Consider the following 15,943-nt stretch of genomic DNA (forward strand, 5'->3'; position numbering starts at 1 on the left):
GAGGGCGCAGGGGTTGGGTGAGCCTGGTGATGGGTATTAAGGGGGGCACATATTACATAGAGCCCTGGGTGTGGTGCATAAACAATAAATTTTGGAACCCCTAAAAAATTAAATTAATTAAAAAGAATATAGGTTAAAAAGATCTATTTAAGGAAGGATATCAAATGATGAAATTTATCTGATGAAAGATATCGAAAAAGAATTAAATAAAGGGAGTGATACTCAATGTTCATGCATAGGAAGTCTCAGTATTGTTAAGATGGCACTTCTTCCCAACTTGATCTAGAGATACAGTGCAATCTCAGTCAAAATCCCAGAATATTATTTTATAGGTGTTGCCAAATTGGTTAAAAGTTTATATGGGAAGGGAAAAGACCCACAATAGCCAACACACTACCGAAGGAGAACAACAAAATCGGAGGACTGACACTATCCAACTTTCAAGACATTCTACAAAAGTGCAATAAACATGAGACTTTGGTATTGGCAGAAATATAGACAAATAGATAAGTGGAATAGAAAAGAGAGCCCAGAAATAGACCAACATAAATGTAGTCAACTGATCTTTGACATGTGATTAGAGGCAGTAATGCTCAGAAAAAGTAGTTTTTTTCAAAAAATAGTGCTGAACAACTGGATATGACAAGCAAAGATAGGAATCTAGATAAGACTTTATACTCCTCACAAAAATTAACTTAAAATGGCTCACAGAACTAAATGTAAAATGCAAAATTAACAAAACTTTTGGAAGATAACAGAAGGTAAAATCTACAGGACTTGAGTTTGGTAATGACATTTTAGATATAATAACAGAGGCAACATCTGTGAAAGAAGGGTTGAGAAGCTGCAGTTCATTAAAATTAAAAATTTCTACTCTGAAAAAGACACTGTCAGAAGACCAAAAAGGCAGACCACTTACTGGGAGAAAATATTTGCAAAAGGCAGTTTCTTTTCACTTCTGTGGTTCTGCATTTGTCTGCTCTATTATAAAGATTATTTTAACTATGTTTACTTTATTCTCAGCTCAATATTTAACGTATTTTATGCTCTTATTATCTCAAGGGTAATGTTATTATTGTACTTGTAATTAGTTACCACTGAAATACAAAACTGGAATTTTATAGATGTGATAAGCCATGATATTTTATAAATGTTTTAAAGTATGGCTTGGTTTTCTGTCTGGTTACATAAAGATAAAAAACAATTTTATTATTTCTTATTTTGTATTGAAAAGTATAGTAATAATTATCTATAAGCTAATATCTCTTACTATTTTATCAGTATATTTACTTTCCTCTCGTAGTATTGCAAGCACCATTGAGATTATCCAACACTGATTTTATATTTGAAATGCCATTGCATATTTTGGATTCTAATAACAAGGTCACAAAAACTCAGGTATGTATAAAGAATTGATGCAGTTTACAACCTTTTTGTTATTATGGTTTTTAGTTTATTGAGTTGATTATTCTGAAGCACGTATTATAGGAATACTTTGTTTTAGAGAACTTATACATATAATATTTCTCAGAAGTAATTATCAAAGTATACAAATACTCATTTTTATATATACATTATATATATATGTATATTTAATAGGATTATTCAAAATATTTTAAATAGAATTAAGTTACTAGTATCTTCTTATATAAATAGAAGCTATGATTAAATTAATGTGAAGTATGTTCCATTCAGGTAAGGAAATGTGGTGAAAGGTAATAATAAAAATTGGAAAGACCGAGGTATATAATAAAGTGACTTCTATAAGTCACTTTTTTTTTCTTACTAGATATCTCTGTGTCTCTCCTAATTATGAATCAACCTAGAAGAAAAAAAGAAGACATGAATAAAGGAAGCTCATGCATACATATTAGAAATTTGTATTTGTAGTAGCTCTTTATTATGTTATATATTGTCTTTCCTACAATTAATTCTGAACCTCTGTAGCTTTGAAGAAAAATTGCATGGTGAAAATATTTAACATTGTATGTGTCAAATAATAGCAGAGTCCTATATGAAATTATAGTTAGAGAAGAATAGAGGATCTCTTCCGAAATTAATTTGTGACTTTCAAGTATAAAATATCAGTAAAACTTCTGACTCTAACATAACTTCAAGGATGCAAAAGACTTTGTATGTGGGGCTAGAAAGGAAGCTTTAGTGAGCTGAACTGGATTGAATCCAAAGGAAAAGCAGTCTCTTTATAAATATGAGATTATTTTATATCATTGAAATTTTATTCATTTGGATAAAGAAGATAAAGACGATCTAGACAAGAGCCTTCTCTCTTGAGTGGCAAAAGAGTCACATTGGCCCCACAGAGAAAGAAATGTGACTATGATGACTCATTTTAAAATCCTGAATATTTTAAAACAATCATACTTTAGAAAGAGATGAAGTACACTATTTTGTTGTGTTGCCAGTTGTATGGATAATTCTATACTTTTCAAATTTTGAAGAGTAAAGTTAAAACAGTACCTAGTTGAGGGTTTTATTTTAATAGTATGTTGTACTGGAGAGACAAGTCCTACATATAGCTCCCAGATTTACCAGAACATTACACAGTGCAAAGAGTTTATGTATATTCTTTACACGACTTTCCCTATTATTAACACCTATACAGCACAGAATATTTTTCAGAACTAAGAAATTAACATTAGAACAAAATTATTAATTAGACCATAGATTGTATTTGTGTTTCACCAGTTTTTCAGTAATGTCCTTTTACTGTTTCAGGGTTCAATTAAGGGTACCATGTTTCATTTAGTTTCCTCTGATATGTGACAGGCTCTCAGTCTTGCTCATTTTTTAATGACTTTGTCATTTTTTAAGAGTACTGTTTTGGTACTGTTTCAGAATGTTCTCTAATTTTCACTTGTCTGATTTTTTCCACCTGACTCAGCTTCATTCTTATTTTTCATGGGTTTTGGGGCAGAATGTAACGGACGTGAATTGTCTTTTTTGTCACATCATGTGAGGGGAGTACATGATATCAGCATAACTTATGACTGGTGATATAAATGCAGGAGAACTGAAAAAAAGTTGGATAAACTGTTCCTGTTTTTTCACACTCTGCATTTAATTTAATTAATTAATCAATTAATTAATAAAAGATTTTATTTATTTATTTAACACAGAGAGAGATCACAGGTAGGCAGAGAGGCAGGCAGAGAAAGAGAGGGGGAAGCAGGCTTCTCACTGAGCAGAAAGCCCGATGCAGGGCTCAATCCCAGGACCCTGAGATCATGACCCGAGCCGAAGGCAGAGACTTAACCCACTGAGCCACTCAGGCACCCCAGACACTCTGCATTTTAGAAGTGAGCTGTCAATTTCACCCCACACTCAAGGTGTTGGGGGTCAAGCTGTACCTTCTGGAGGGGGGGATTTATATATATTATTTGGAATTTGTCTGTAAGGAAAATTTATTTATTTTATTAGTTATTTTATTACTTAATATGCCAGTGTCACCTCACAAATATTTATACATTCAGTTATAATCAATATTACATTATTTATTTTGTTATTAAATTTGTTCCAGCTCTGGCCATTTGGAATTCTTTTAGATTGGTCTTTTGACATGCCTCCATCATTATGATTTTTTAAAAAATATTTTATTTATTTGTCAAGAGAGAGAGCACGCATACAAGCAGGGGGAGCAGCAGGCAGAGGGAGAAGCAGGCTCCCTGCTCAGCAAGGAGCTGGATATGGGACTAGATCCCAGGCCCCTGGAATCATGCCCTGAGCTGAAGGCAGACGTTTAACCAACTGAGCCACCCAGGCATCCCCCATCATTATCATTTTTAAGCATTCTCATACTTTCTGGTGCTATAAAATGGTCCATGCTTATCTTTTATTTTATTTTTTCTAGCTCTAGAATCAATATTTTCTCCAACAAACCCCACTACCATTTATGGAAGAATGGCATTTAGAAACCAAGATTTGTACACTAGGTGTGCTAACTGTTACTGGGGTGTCACATGTTCTAAGTCCTTTTTGCAAATAGAATCAGGAAATATTTGTACACTAACTTGTAAATATAAATATATCTATAATTTATCTATCATTCTATTGTTATCATCCATCTATTTAGCTAGCTAGCTAAAGATGAATTCAAACTGGTATTTCTGAGTCTAATCTAATCTAACACAAAGTTTATTTCAGTCTTTCTTCCTTGCTCATTTTTAACTACTTTCTCTGACAATAAGAAATGTGGCGCTCTTATTCATAATGTATTTGCTTACTTTTTAACTGTAGTGTACTAGTAAGGAAGTTTCAGAATTTTTAACTGGTAGCTAGAATTGCTAACATATTTACCAACTAGAGTACAGTGTTTATAAAGAGTGATTTTTTTGTCCTTAACTTTATAGTTTCCATTCAAAACATAGTTTTTCTGTTACTTAAGCCATTCCTCCTCACCCCCACTAACTTTGGTGATACTATTTCATACATCTGTAATATAGTGTGTTGAATTTTACAATCCATCCTGGCATTTTCAACATCTTGTTTTATTGTTTTTGATTTACATGCATTCAAATCCATTCTTAGTAGTATACAGTTCTATGGGTTTTGAAAAATACATAGAATAATTTGTCTACCACTTCAATACATTACAGAACAGTTTCACGACACTGCAAATTCTCAGTGAAACCCCTTTGTAGTCAACTATTACTCCTTCCACCAATACTTGGCAACCACTGATTCGTTTTTTTCCACCCATTTAATTTTGCATTTCCAGAATGACAGGTAATTTAATTATACAAAATTTAGCCATTTGGGACTGGCATCTTTCACTTAGCAAGATATATTTAATATTCATTTATATTTTTGTTGAATTAATACTTCACTTACTTCATCACTGAATTTTAGCCCATTGTATGGAATGTTTATCCATTCATTATTTGAAGGAAATCTTGGGGTTTCTTCCTCCATTGTTTTGTGATGAACAAAGCTATTATAAACACTAACATACAGATGTTTATGTGAACATCACTTTTCACTTCACTTAAGTAAATACTTAGGAGTGGTAATACTGCGTCATATGGTAGTCATATGTTTAACATTATAAGAAACTACCGAACTGTCTTCCAAAGTGACTATACCATTTTACAGTCTCACAACCATGAATGAGGATTGTAGCTTCTCTCCATCCTTGCTAGCTAGCATAGCTATGTTGATGTTTTTATTTTACCCCAGTCTCTATCCTTTGTATATTTTTCATAGTTGTTAATAAGCAATGAACACACTTGCATACCGCTTTTTTGCCTAACATCACTTTTAAAACGATCTCTCCATGAATTCCACTTTTAATCATTTAATTTTGTACATAGGTTCTTCAAGTTGGCATGGTAAAACAAGCTAAATTTTATATTGCATATAATAATTTTTATAAATATCTTTTATTTAGTTAGTTATTTTGTTTGTAAACAGGATCTTGTCTTACATAATACTTCAAAACAAGCTGTGGAATGGACTTTGGATATTAGTGGCACTGGGAAACTTTTCAAAGATGGCATATTCAAGATTAGTGTGCTAAGTGGGATTCTGCGACCACTTGAAGAATGTAATATTTCCATAAGTTTCTGTCCAAGTAAGTACTTTTTTCCTGCATTTGTTATAGATATTTCAATTTGTCCCTCACATATTATTTAATTTTACCATGTACACAAAAGTTTAGGTTATTTTTTTATGTGTTCTTAAAACAGTTCTAAGAAGTTTCGTAGTAGAATTTTGTGGTCACCATCCCCAAAAACTACTCCCAGTGATCCTCACCTCTTGGTATTCATGCCCTTATAGAGTCCCCTCCCACATCACATAATACTGATATATTACCCATGGGATATTCCAGATGTGGTGGTTTGTGACTTCCAGTGTAGGTCAGAAAAGGCATGGCCACATCTAGCTTGTACTCGTGGATTATTTGCTGTGGGGGAATCTGGTCAGCATGTCTATTTATCTGTATGTCCACTTCTTTACTGGTGTTTTTTAATTAAACAACTTTATTGTATCCTTTTGTAATTGGTGTGACAAATTTTCTGTCATTACAAATCTATTAAAAAAATTCTTGGCCATTCTTGCACATTTACTTTTCTAAATGAACTATACATTATTTTTTTCCTGTTTCTAGAAAAAGGCATACAATTGAGTTTTTCTCTTCAATGAATACCATGTTTTTCTAGTAATGAAGGTTTATTTTATATGCATCATTATTGTGAATGAGATTTTTAAAGTTAACTCTTTTCAATTAGCTATCAATATATAAAAAAGAATATATTTGTAGTTTATCTGGCTCTTGGCTCTTATACTGAACTTCTGTGGTTTAATCTGGAAGTTTTTCAAGGATTATTGTCTTTGTTTTCTAAGTAAATAGTTTTAAAATCTAAAACCATAGTAACTAATGAATTTGTTTCTTTATTGACAATATCTCTTCCTCTGCCTTATTCTCCTTCTGAATCTGTTAATATATTGTTGTTATAGTACATTTATATTACAGTTGCATTACAGTTGTTTATTGTAATCTATCTGAACCTGTTACTATAATGGCAGTTTGTTAAAACTTTTTTCTTTTTTTTTTTTTTAAAGATTTTATTTATTTATTTGACAGACAGAAATCACAAGTAGGCAGAGAGGCAGGCAGAGAGAGAGGAAGGGAAGCAGGCTCCCTGCCGAGCAGAGAGCCCGATGCGGGGCTCGATCCCAGGACCCTGAGATCATGATCTGAGCCGAAGGCAGAGGCTTTAACCCACTGAGCCAGCCAGGCACCCCAATTTTTTATTTTTTTATATAACATATAAGTCCTTTGCTTTCTAATACTGGTCTTTTTATTTTTAATTTAATTTATTTATGTGACAGAGAGAGACACAGCGAGAGAGGGAACAGAAGCAGAGGGAGTGGGAGAAGGAGAAGCAGTCTCCTTGCCGAGCAGGGAGCCCAATATGGGGCTTGATCCCAGGACCCCAGGATCATGACCTGAGCCGAAGGCAGACACTTAACGACTGAGCCACCCAGGCGGGTGGTTAGACTCTCACTTTCCTTGAATAAGATTGTTCTCAGTTCTCATGTAAATAGCCTCAAGGTTTCACAACCCAGGGGGCACATTCCCAACTTGAGAATCCCTGCCGCATAAAAAAATAGAATTTTTCTGGTAATGAGCTTCAGGAAGTGAAGGTATTGACAACCAACTTCTTTAAGCAGACTGAAGCAAAGGAACAGCAGGAAGGTGCTTGGAACCACATCTTTTTCTCCTTTTTGAGGAACTCTATACTGGTATTTGTCTTTAGTTTAAAGCATCTGCTTCAATACCTTTATAGTTCATATGCCGTAACTAAAGAATCACACCAAATGCCATTTCCAGACTATTTTTTCTATTTAAAGGGGTGTTACAGTAGCTTACCTGTCATTCTTCCTAATTATTCTTACTTAAAAGGCAACATCAGAATTTCAGTCTCTGGTATGCTGTTTGGGTCTATCCAGATTCCCATTACTGGCTTTTTCCATCCATCTCTCAGTTGTGGGTATTGGCTTCTGACAGGTTATATCTGTCCCTTTCTCTAGAAGGTTCTCCTTGACGGAAGGAAGATGCTCCATGCAGAGGAGTCTAGGAGGGTAAGCTTTACCAGCTCTACTACCTCAGCTGGCCCAACTACCTCTCCCTCAGCTGGGCCAACCTCTCTGGTGACTTCGCATCCCATAGCTGCCTGTGGGATCAGTCTGAATCTGGATTTTAAAACCACAACTTTTCATATCTTCTTGCCCTCCTCTGTTTTGCTTCTGCCTTTACCCACAGGTTCTTCCTGAGGGCATGCCCTCTGTAAATCACTTGCTTGAGAATCCTTGGGATGGTACTGTTTTACATATCTAGAACAAATGTGGCAATCTAAAGAAAATACCAAGAACTAGCTATATTATCAACAGAAAAGGCATGATAAGAACCTATTATGGCTTTTATGCTTTTTAGAGTTCATTCAGCTATTTTCTCAGTAATATGCTATTAGCACTGTGTTGCCTTAGCTCAGTGTCCTGGTACATCTATTAGCATGACATCTTATTTTTTTGTTTTTTGTTTTCAGTGTGGCATTTTATAATCATTTCAGTTTTATGTGCAAGAAATAGTACATAGAGTACTGTGATTGATAGATTTGAAAAATGTTTCATCTTTTATTATCTCTGTTTAGAACTCTGGAAATATAATAGAAAAATCACATATACTCCTCATTCTGAAGTTTATTTTGTAAAAGTAATTAGGTTTCATTATGTATTTCTGTGTATTTCTTCTCAATTACTATTATGTAGCCCTGAAAGAAATTATAGGAAAGCCAGTCTAGCTAAAGCCACCATGTGTATTTCTGTATAGAGCTTCTCCTTTATGTCTATATCAACATTTTTATCTAGATGAAATAAAATAGATAATCTAGGAGGAAATAAGTAGTATTTCCATTTGGCTTTTCCTTCAGTATGGAGCTAAGCCTAAGCAGTCAAGTCTATGAGTTGCCCTCTTAGGATTTCAACCTGACTCTTAAGAAAAACATGTCTATAACACATTTATATAACTTACATCTCAGATGAGAGAGAAGACCCACCTGAGCTTAGAAAAATGTGTTACTGAATCTCTAGTAGTCTTAGGTTACACAGGGAATGCCCTTCTCCATGACCCCAGAAACATTTACCAGGTGTGAAATCCAGAAATAAGCTCAAAATTGCCCATTCAAAATTCAGTAAGTCCTAATTAAAACCTTGCCTAACTTCAGAAGTAATGAACTTGACTTTCATTCTCCCCCAAATAATTTTTACAATATCAGATTTATTAAATGAAACCATCATTTTGATGAAGTTTTAGAACATAGGTGAGGTTCAGTGGGATGAGGTCTGGAGCCAATGACCAAGAAAGAATTCTTGAGACATCTTTGGTGCAAAATGGTGGTTCATTAAAGCAGGAGGACAGGACCCCTGGGCAGGAAGAGCTGCTGCCCTGAGGTTGTGAGGGATGGCAGATTATGTACCCTGGGGTTGAGGGAAGTAAGGAAAAGGGAGGTTTCAGTAGAACTTTCATATGCTAAAGAGGACCTACAAAGATACCTGATACCAGAGACCTTGCCATTGCCAAGGTTGTTTTGCCCTCTAGCAAGGTATTAACATTAAGATGGGTGGGAGATTCCTAAAGAATGTCACATATTTCCCACCCAAAAGTGGGGGTGGGGGGAGGTTGCAAGGTGTCAGCCTTTTGCTTTGTCCTCAGCCAGCCTTCTGTTCCCTCATCAGTTTCTCTATAGATTTACAGGTTTGGTTTTTTGTTTGTTTGTTTGTTTGTTTTTGATTTACAGTGTTTTTAAACTCAAAAATTCTACTATAATTCATTTTCTCAGCTCAGGATATAGATATAGTCTCTCGTGTTTTCACATAGTTTTTCCAGTGCTCATCTGTCATTGTTAGTAGGAAGTCATTAATTCACTTCCTTCTCCAGCCACCTCTCCTCACACTGTATGAACAAGTAAAAGACTGATTGGACCAAGTGAAGGCAGCCAGCACAGAGAAATCTAGTGGGTATGATTAGTTCGCTAATTCCATTGTTTTTGTGTATGGTTCACAATGTGTCACCATTGAACATGCATCATACAGAACCCATCATATGCTCTCGTGATACTGTTGGTGGCCCTGATCTGTGCCAGGTCATTCCAGTGCCCTGTTTTTGAATTCTAAGATTACCTTGAGTTTATACTCACCAGATCATATTTTCCTCTCTAGGAGACATTGTTTGGCATTTGAGTCTAGGAGGGCATTGGCAGCTTGCTGGGATGGGACCTGTTGTCTGGGACTAGCCTGCATCCCCACATGCTGAGCCCTTTTCTCCAACACAGACTACATTTCGTCATAGTGAGTTGCCACATGGGAATTTCCTGTCTTTTTTTTTTTTTTTTAAAGATTTTTTTTATTTATTTGACAGACAGAGATCACAAGTAGGCAGCGAGGCAGGCAGAGAGAGAGGAAGGGAAGCAGGCTCCCTGCTGAGCAGAGAGCCTGATGCAGGGCTCCATCTTAGAACCCTGGGATCATGACCTGAGCTGGAGGCAGAGGCTTTAACCCACTGAGCCAGCCAGGCGCCCCTTCCTGTCTTTTTCTACCTGGTGAAATTAGCCAGCTGGTCGACCCTGGTAGCTTTCCATAAACTTAAAAATCTGGGAGGAACAACATTCCTATCTTCTCGGCACACCCATTTCTCAATACTAGTCCCCTGAGATCCTTGTGGCAACTATCTGACCTCATGTTCACACTGCATATGGTAAAGTGATGGGCAGCTCCTGTTAAGGCACAGAAAACAATAAAAAAAAAAAAAAAAAGAAGTCCTGTTCTGCTGTTTCTTCCAGGTATAGGTATTTTCCAATAATAATGAAAATTTGCTTTAAGGATACCTGCTCTATTTATAGGCATAGTGCACTTTAGAATATTTTTGATTCAGTGACACTTCGTTACATGTTTTAAGTTCTGTGTCAGGATAATTCCAGTTTCTGGGTAATCTATCTTCCGCTGAGCTATAACTTCATAGCACATTTTAATATTTAATAAGGTTTAAACTAAGTACATGTTTTTTGTGTATGTGAAAAAATCTAAGATATTTTTAAAATTATTTTTTATTAGATCATCCTAGTAAATATACAGCTGATATTCCCATTCATCTAAATGATAATCCAGTTTGCTATCGAATGTTATGTTTGGTCGGAGAGGTGAAATCACCCATGTTGTTGTTTGACCCTCCGTTCATATTTTTCACTCCTGTTCCTCTGGGTGTAACAACTGTGATGGATATCAACATTTTACCTCAAAACTATTTCAGGTAAATGCTTAATGTGAATTTACCACATTTTCATTATGTGCTTTTCTGTTTATATCTTTGTTATATGAGTTTTTAGAAATGACTTGTTTCTATAGTTGGAATGAACTGTTAGAATATTTAACTGTTCATTTAACTTAAAAATTCTTAAACCCCACTTAATTATTTCACAATTAGTCATTTTATTTTCTTGTAAAAAATTCTGATACATCTCTCTTTGTGGTACGAAAAGCAAGCTTCCTATTTCTGTGTGACAACCTACCACAAACTTAGTGCCATAAAACATCAGTTTGTTCTCTCATTGTTTCTTTGGGTCAGGAGTCCAGGTTCGTTTAGCTGCATCTACTGCTTATGGTCTCAGTAGGCAAAAGTCAAGGTGCAGACTATAGTAACTGTCTGATCTGAGGCTCAGTCCTCCTGCAGTCTTTCTGGTTGTTGGCAGGACTAATACATTTTGTTGTAGAACTAAGGTTTCATTTTCTTGCTCACTGTTGGCTGAGACCACTCTCAGCTCTTAGAGGCCACCCTCAAATCCTAACCATGTCATTCCTCCACCCATCATGGGACTTTACTCATTGAAAGCCAGAAGTGGACCATCTGTCTGACTTCTCTGACCTCCAGCCCTTCTTTTAAGATCTTACCTAATTAGGTCTAATCCACCCATGATAATCTCCCTTTTGCTTTACTTGAATTCATTTAACTTGGGATATCAATTACATATGGATATCCCTTTACCACGGCTGTATAACACAGCTGATTCACCAAAGTGGTATCATATTTACACATTCTGCCACCCAAGGGGTGAGAATTATGCAGAGTTTGTATGTACACTAAGGCTCTTGGGAACAATCTCAGAGTTCTGTCTATCACATGTACATAGTATAGCAGAATGCAGTCTGTTTTCATTTAAAAAAAAATTTTATCAACAGCCCAAACCCTAATAGCATATTGCCCTAGATATATTATGTACCCTTGTATTACAAAACAAGTAAATTATGTGTGTGTTTAATTAATTAATTAGGTAATTAATTAATTGCTGGCATCTGAGGAATATGGGAGGTCTCCAAAGGGTTCAAATCAAACTAGACCAAATCAGTACATACTTATAAGCAGAAATCGGAGTAGCAGTGGTGTGCTATAATAATCTGCGAAATGTAGGCTTGTTCTTAAAACCTGAGGCAACTTCTTCAAGGTAGGAAAACAATCTCAAATTCCTGGATTAATCCAGTGACACTGGAGGAGGCTAAAATAGTTCATGTGAGTAAATTCTTCCACCTTTCAGCAGAAACAAGCAAATCTTTTCTAGATCAGTGGTTCTTAAATGTTGGTGTATGTCAGTATCACTTGAGACACTTTATAAAACAAACGTTGTTGCTTCCCATCCCCAGAACTTATGATTCAGGAAACCTGGAATGGTATGTAATAATTTGTATTTCTAGGAAGTTTCCAGATGAGGCTTACACTGCTGATGCATGGACCATACTTTGTGAACCTCTCTTCTAAATGAAGCCGTCCTCAGTTTTGGCTCATATTTCAGTTTCCACAATTGCTATCAACCAGACATGAGTGTAGTATCAAGTATTGCAAAACTTATAAGGAGGGAAGATATTATCATTTAGAGTTACATTTAGAGTACAAACAACCATCTTGAAATTTATTTATTTATTTTTTGACCATTTTATTTATTTATTTGACAGACACAGATCACAGGTAGGCAGAGAGGCAGGCAGAGTAAGAGGAGGAAGCAGGCTCCCCGCTGTGCAGAGAGCCCGATGTGGGGCTTGATCCCAGGACCCTGGGATCATGACCTGAGCCAAAGGCAGAGGCTTTAAACCACTGAGCCACCCAGGTGGCCCCCATCTTGAAATTTAGACTCTTAAGTCATTCAGATATTGGAATTATCAGACACAGAATATAAATAATTTTGTAAAATAAGATAATGTTATAAAAATTAGTAATTAACATGGAAGTATATAACATAGACTTGGAAATGAACCAAATATAACTTACAGGAATTTTTAAACAAAGTATGTAGGATAAACTTTTAAGGACATCCACAAAACCTAAGATTGTATATAACTATAGAAACACTATAGAAACCAACAGAATCGTGGTTAATTTTGTAAGAGAGAAAAAGAGATGCATACTTTAAAAAGCAAGAAAAAACTGAAACAAAAATGATGACAAGAACTCTTAAGTAGTTGAGTAAGACCATTAAATGTAAATAAGTTACTCTGACTAGTTAAAAGATGGAGAATGTTAGCGTGAATAAGAAAAAAAAATTACAACTGTCTGTTAAAAGAAGTATATGTGAAACATAAGGACAAGAAAGAGTGAAGTAAAGCAGGGTTTCTCAACTTCAGAACTGTTGACATTTTGGGAAAGATGCTTCTTTTTTTCACTGGAGGCTATTTTGTACATAGTAGGATGTTTAGCAGCTGGTCTCTAACTAATAGCATCCTTCCCCAGTTATGACAGAAAAAAAATTGTCTCCACACATTGCTACATGTCCCCTGGGGTGCAGAACCACTCCCAGTTGAGAACCACCAAACCGAAATGTTAGGAACAGTTACAGCAGAATAACCATAAGAAACCTGGATAACAGTATTAATTTTACATGTGATAACCTTATTTAAGAGGTAAAATGTATTTTTAATATTAAAAATACATTAATTATAAAAGGTGCAGCTCACCTGGAAACTATCAGAATTCTAAAATTGTATACACAACTAAAATATATAAACCCCAAATTAAAATAATACAGGGAAATTGACTAGTCCTTCATCAATGTAGGATGTTTCAACACATATCTCAATTATTGATGAGTCCAAAAGACAAAAATCATGTGTTGATAAAGAAAACTTGGAAATGGTATTTTAAAAGCCTCATTCATTTAATACTAATATTATTAAAAATACTAAAAGTCATATTAAAAATAGTGCTATAAAGTACTGCACCCTGCAGTTACAGAGTAGACATTTTTCTCAACCATATAGGAGGTATTTACAAAAATTGAGAGTGTATCATTCTATAGTTCAAATTTAACATTTTTTTTTTAAAAAAAGATGATTTATTTTGTTGAGAGCATGAGCAGGATGGGGGGTAAGCAGAGGGAGATGGAGAGAGAATTCCAAGCAGACTCCCCACTGAGCATGGAGCCTGACTCAGGGCTCAATCCCACAATCTTGATATCATGACCTGGGCTGAAACCATGAGTTGGATGCTTAACCAAATGTGTCATGCAGGTGCCCCTCAAATGTAACAAATTTTTAAAAATTGACATCATATATATACTGTGTTTTCCGATAATAATTATAATTTTAAAATCATTAAAATATTAACAGATCTTCCATACATTTGGAACTTTAAAAAAACTCATTTTTTTTTTTTAATTTAATTTGAGAGAGAGAGAGAGAGAGCGCGCGAGCGTGTGTGCACACACATGTGAGTTGGGGAGGGGCAGAGGGAGAATCTCAAGCAGACTCATGAGTGCAGAGTCTGACAGAGGGGCTCAATCTCATGACCCTGTGATTGTAACCTGAGCCAAAATCAGGAGTCGGACACTCAACTGGTTGAGCCAGCCAGGGCCCCCTGAAAGAATATAATACAGGGAATGAAAGAAGATATCATACTGAATTCTGCAAATAAATAGTAATTAAAGTACCATGCATCAAAACATGATAACATTCCCTGATATAAACAGTGTTTGAGTATTCAATTTGAGAACTTAACTTGAAACACATAGTCACTTCTGTTGTTTTTTTTAGACAATTAGGCCTGCATCTGTGTTGAGTTAACTCCATCTGTTATATTAAATTCCAGTGGTTAAGCAATAAACAAATAAATACACTTACGGAATGCAGGAAAAATGGTACTTAGATGGAGCTGTGTAGTCTTAAATGCTGATAGTAGATAAAAAATGATTCGAAGTTTCAAGTGTTCAACTTAATAATAATAGATTGAACCTAAGGGATGTAGAAAGTAGATAAAATGAAAAAGTAGAAATTAAAGGAATAGAAAGCAAGTATATAGAAGATACGCTCACTGAACCCAAAAGTTGGTTCTTTGAAAAACTAATATAGTGGGTACTGATACAGTGATACTGATGAGGAACAAAAAGACCGAAGATACAACTAAATAGTATTAAGAATAATGGGGCATATTATATATCCAGTGGAGAAAAATGAGATAATCAAAATACTATGAGGAAATTTATTCCAGCACATTTGAAAACTTAAATGAAATGGGATATTTGTAGAAAAAAGGTAATCTTTTTTTTTTTTTAAAGATTTTATTTATTTATTTGTCAGACAGAGATCACATGTAGGCAGAGAGGCAGGCAGAGAGAGAGAGGGAAGCAGGTTCCCTGCTGAGCAGAGAGCCCGATGCGGGGCTCAATCCCAGGACCCTGGGATCATGACCTGAGCCAAAGGCAGAGGCTTTAACCCACTGAGCCACCCAGGTACCCCTGTAGAAAAAATATAATTTAGTAAAACCATACTGGTAATACATAGAAAGTTGAAAGACTTTGAATTAATATTTAAAATCTTCTTACAAGGAAAATACCATCTTCTGATATTTTTATGGGCAAGTTTTACTAAACTTGCAAGAAACTGGTTTCTAAAACCTTGTAGAAATTCTAGACAAGAGAAAAAGATATGATGTACTCTAATTTGTTTTATGAAGTCAAAATTTTATTATAAATCAGATAATTATAGTATGAGAAAGATAAATTAAAGGCCAATCTCTTTTATAACTATAGATGCAATAATCCTTAGTGAATTAAACTATATATACTTATTAATATAATGTAGTATTACATATATAATACAAATCTCTTAATAAATCATGACATCCCAGTGGGTATATCCCAGTGTTATAAGATTTGCCTAATGTTAGAAAACCTAAAATACCTTTGTATTTCATCTCCCACATTTACAAATTAAACAGAATAATGACATGATCACTTCCATAGTTGCAGAAGAAAAGCATTTGGTAAAATTCCAAAACCATTTATGATAAAACTCTTAATATCAGGAATAAAGGAGATATCCCTTAAATTGTTAAAATTTTCTATTGTGTATCTAGAAGAGACATTACCATGGCTACTGGAACATAAAT

General features: G+C 35.0%; 1 protein-coding gene across 1 annotated transcript in view; it reads left to right on the forward strand.

Annotated features, from left to right (window-relative positions):
- CFAP47 (cilia and flagella associated protein 47) overlaps nucleotides 1–15,943 on the forward strand; it is a gene marked incomplete at its 5' end in the record, with an annotated part of 422,483 nt that overhangs the window by 112,472 nt on the left and 294,068 nt on the right. The window contains 3 exons of the mRNA XM_080795480.1: nucleotides 1,304–1,398; nucleotides 5,428–5,587; nucleotides 10,630–10,825. Of these exons, the coding sequence (XP_080651606.1) occupies nucleotides 1,304–1,398; nucleotides 5,428–5,587; nucleotides 10,630–10,825 (451 nt within the window). The remainder of the gene's footprint in view (nucleotides 1–1,303; nucleotides 1,399–5,427; nucleotides 5,588–10,629; nucleotides 10,826–15,943) is intronic.

The sequence above is a fragment of the Martes martes genome (genome assembly GCF_963455335.1).
Source record: "Martes martes genome assembly, chromosome: X".
NCBI classification, from domain to species: Eukaryota; Metazoa; Chordata; class Mammalia; order Carnivora; family Mustelidae; genus Martes; species Martes martes.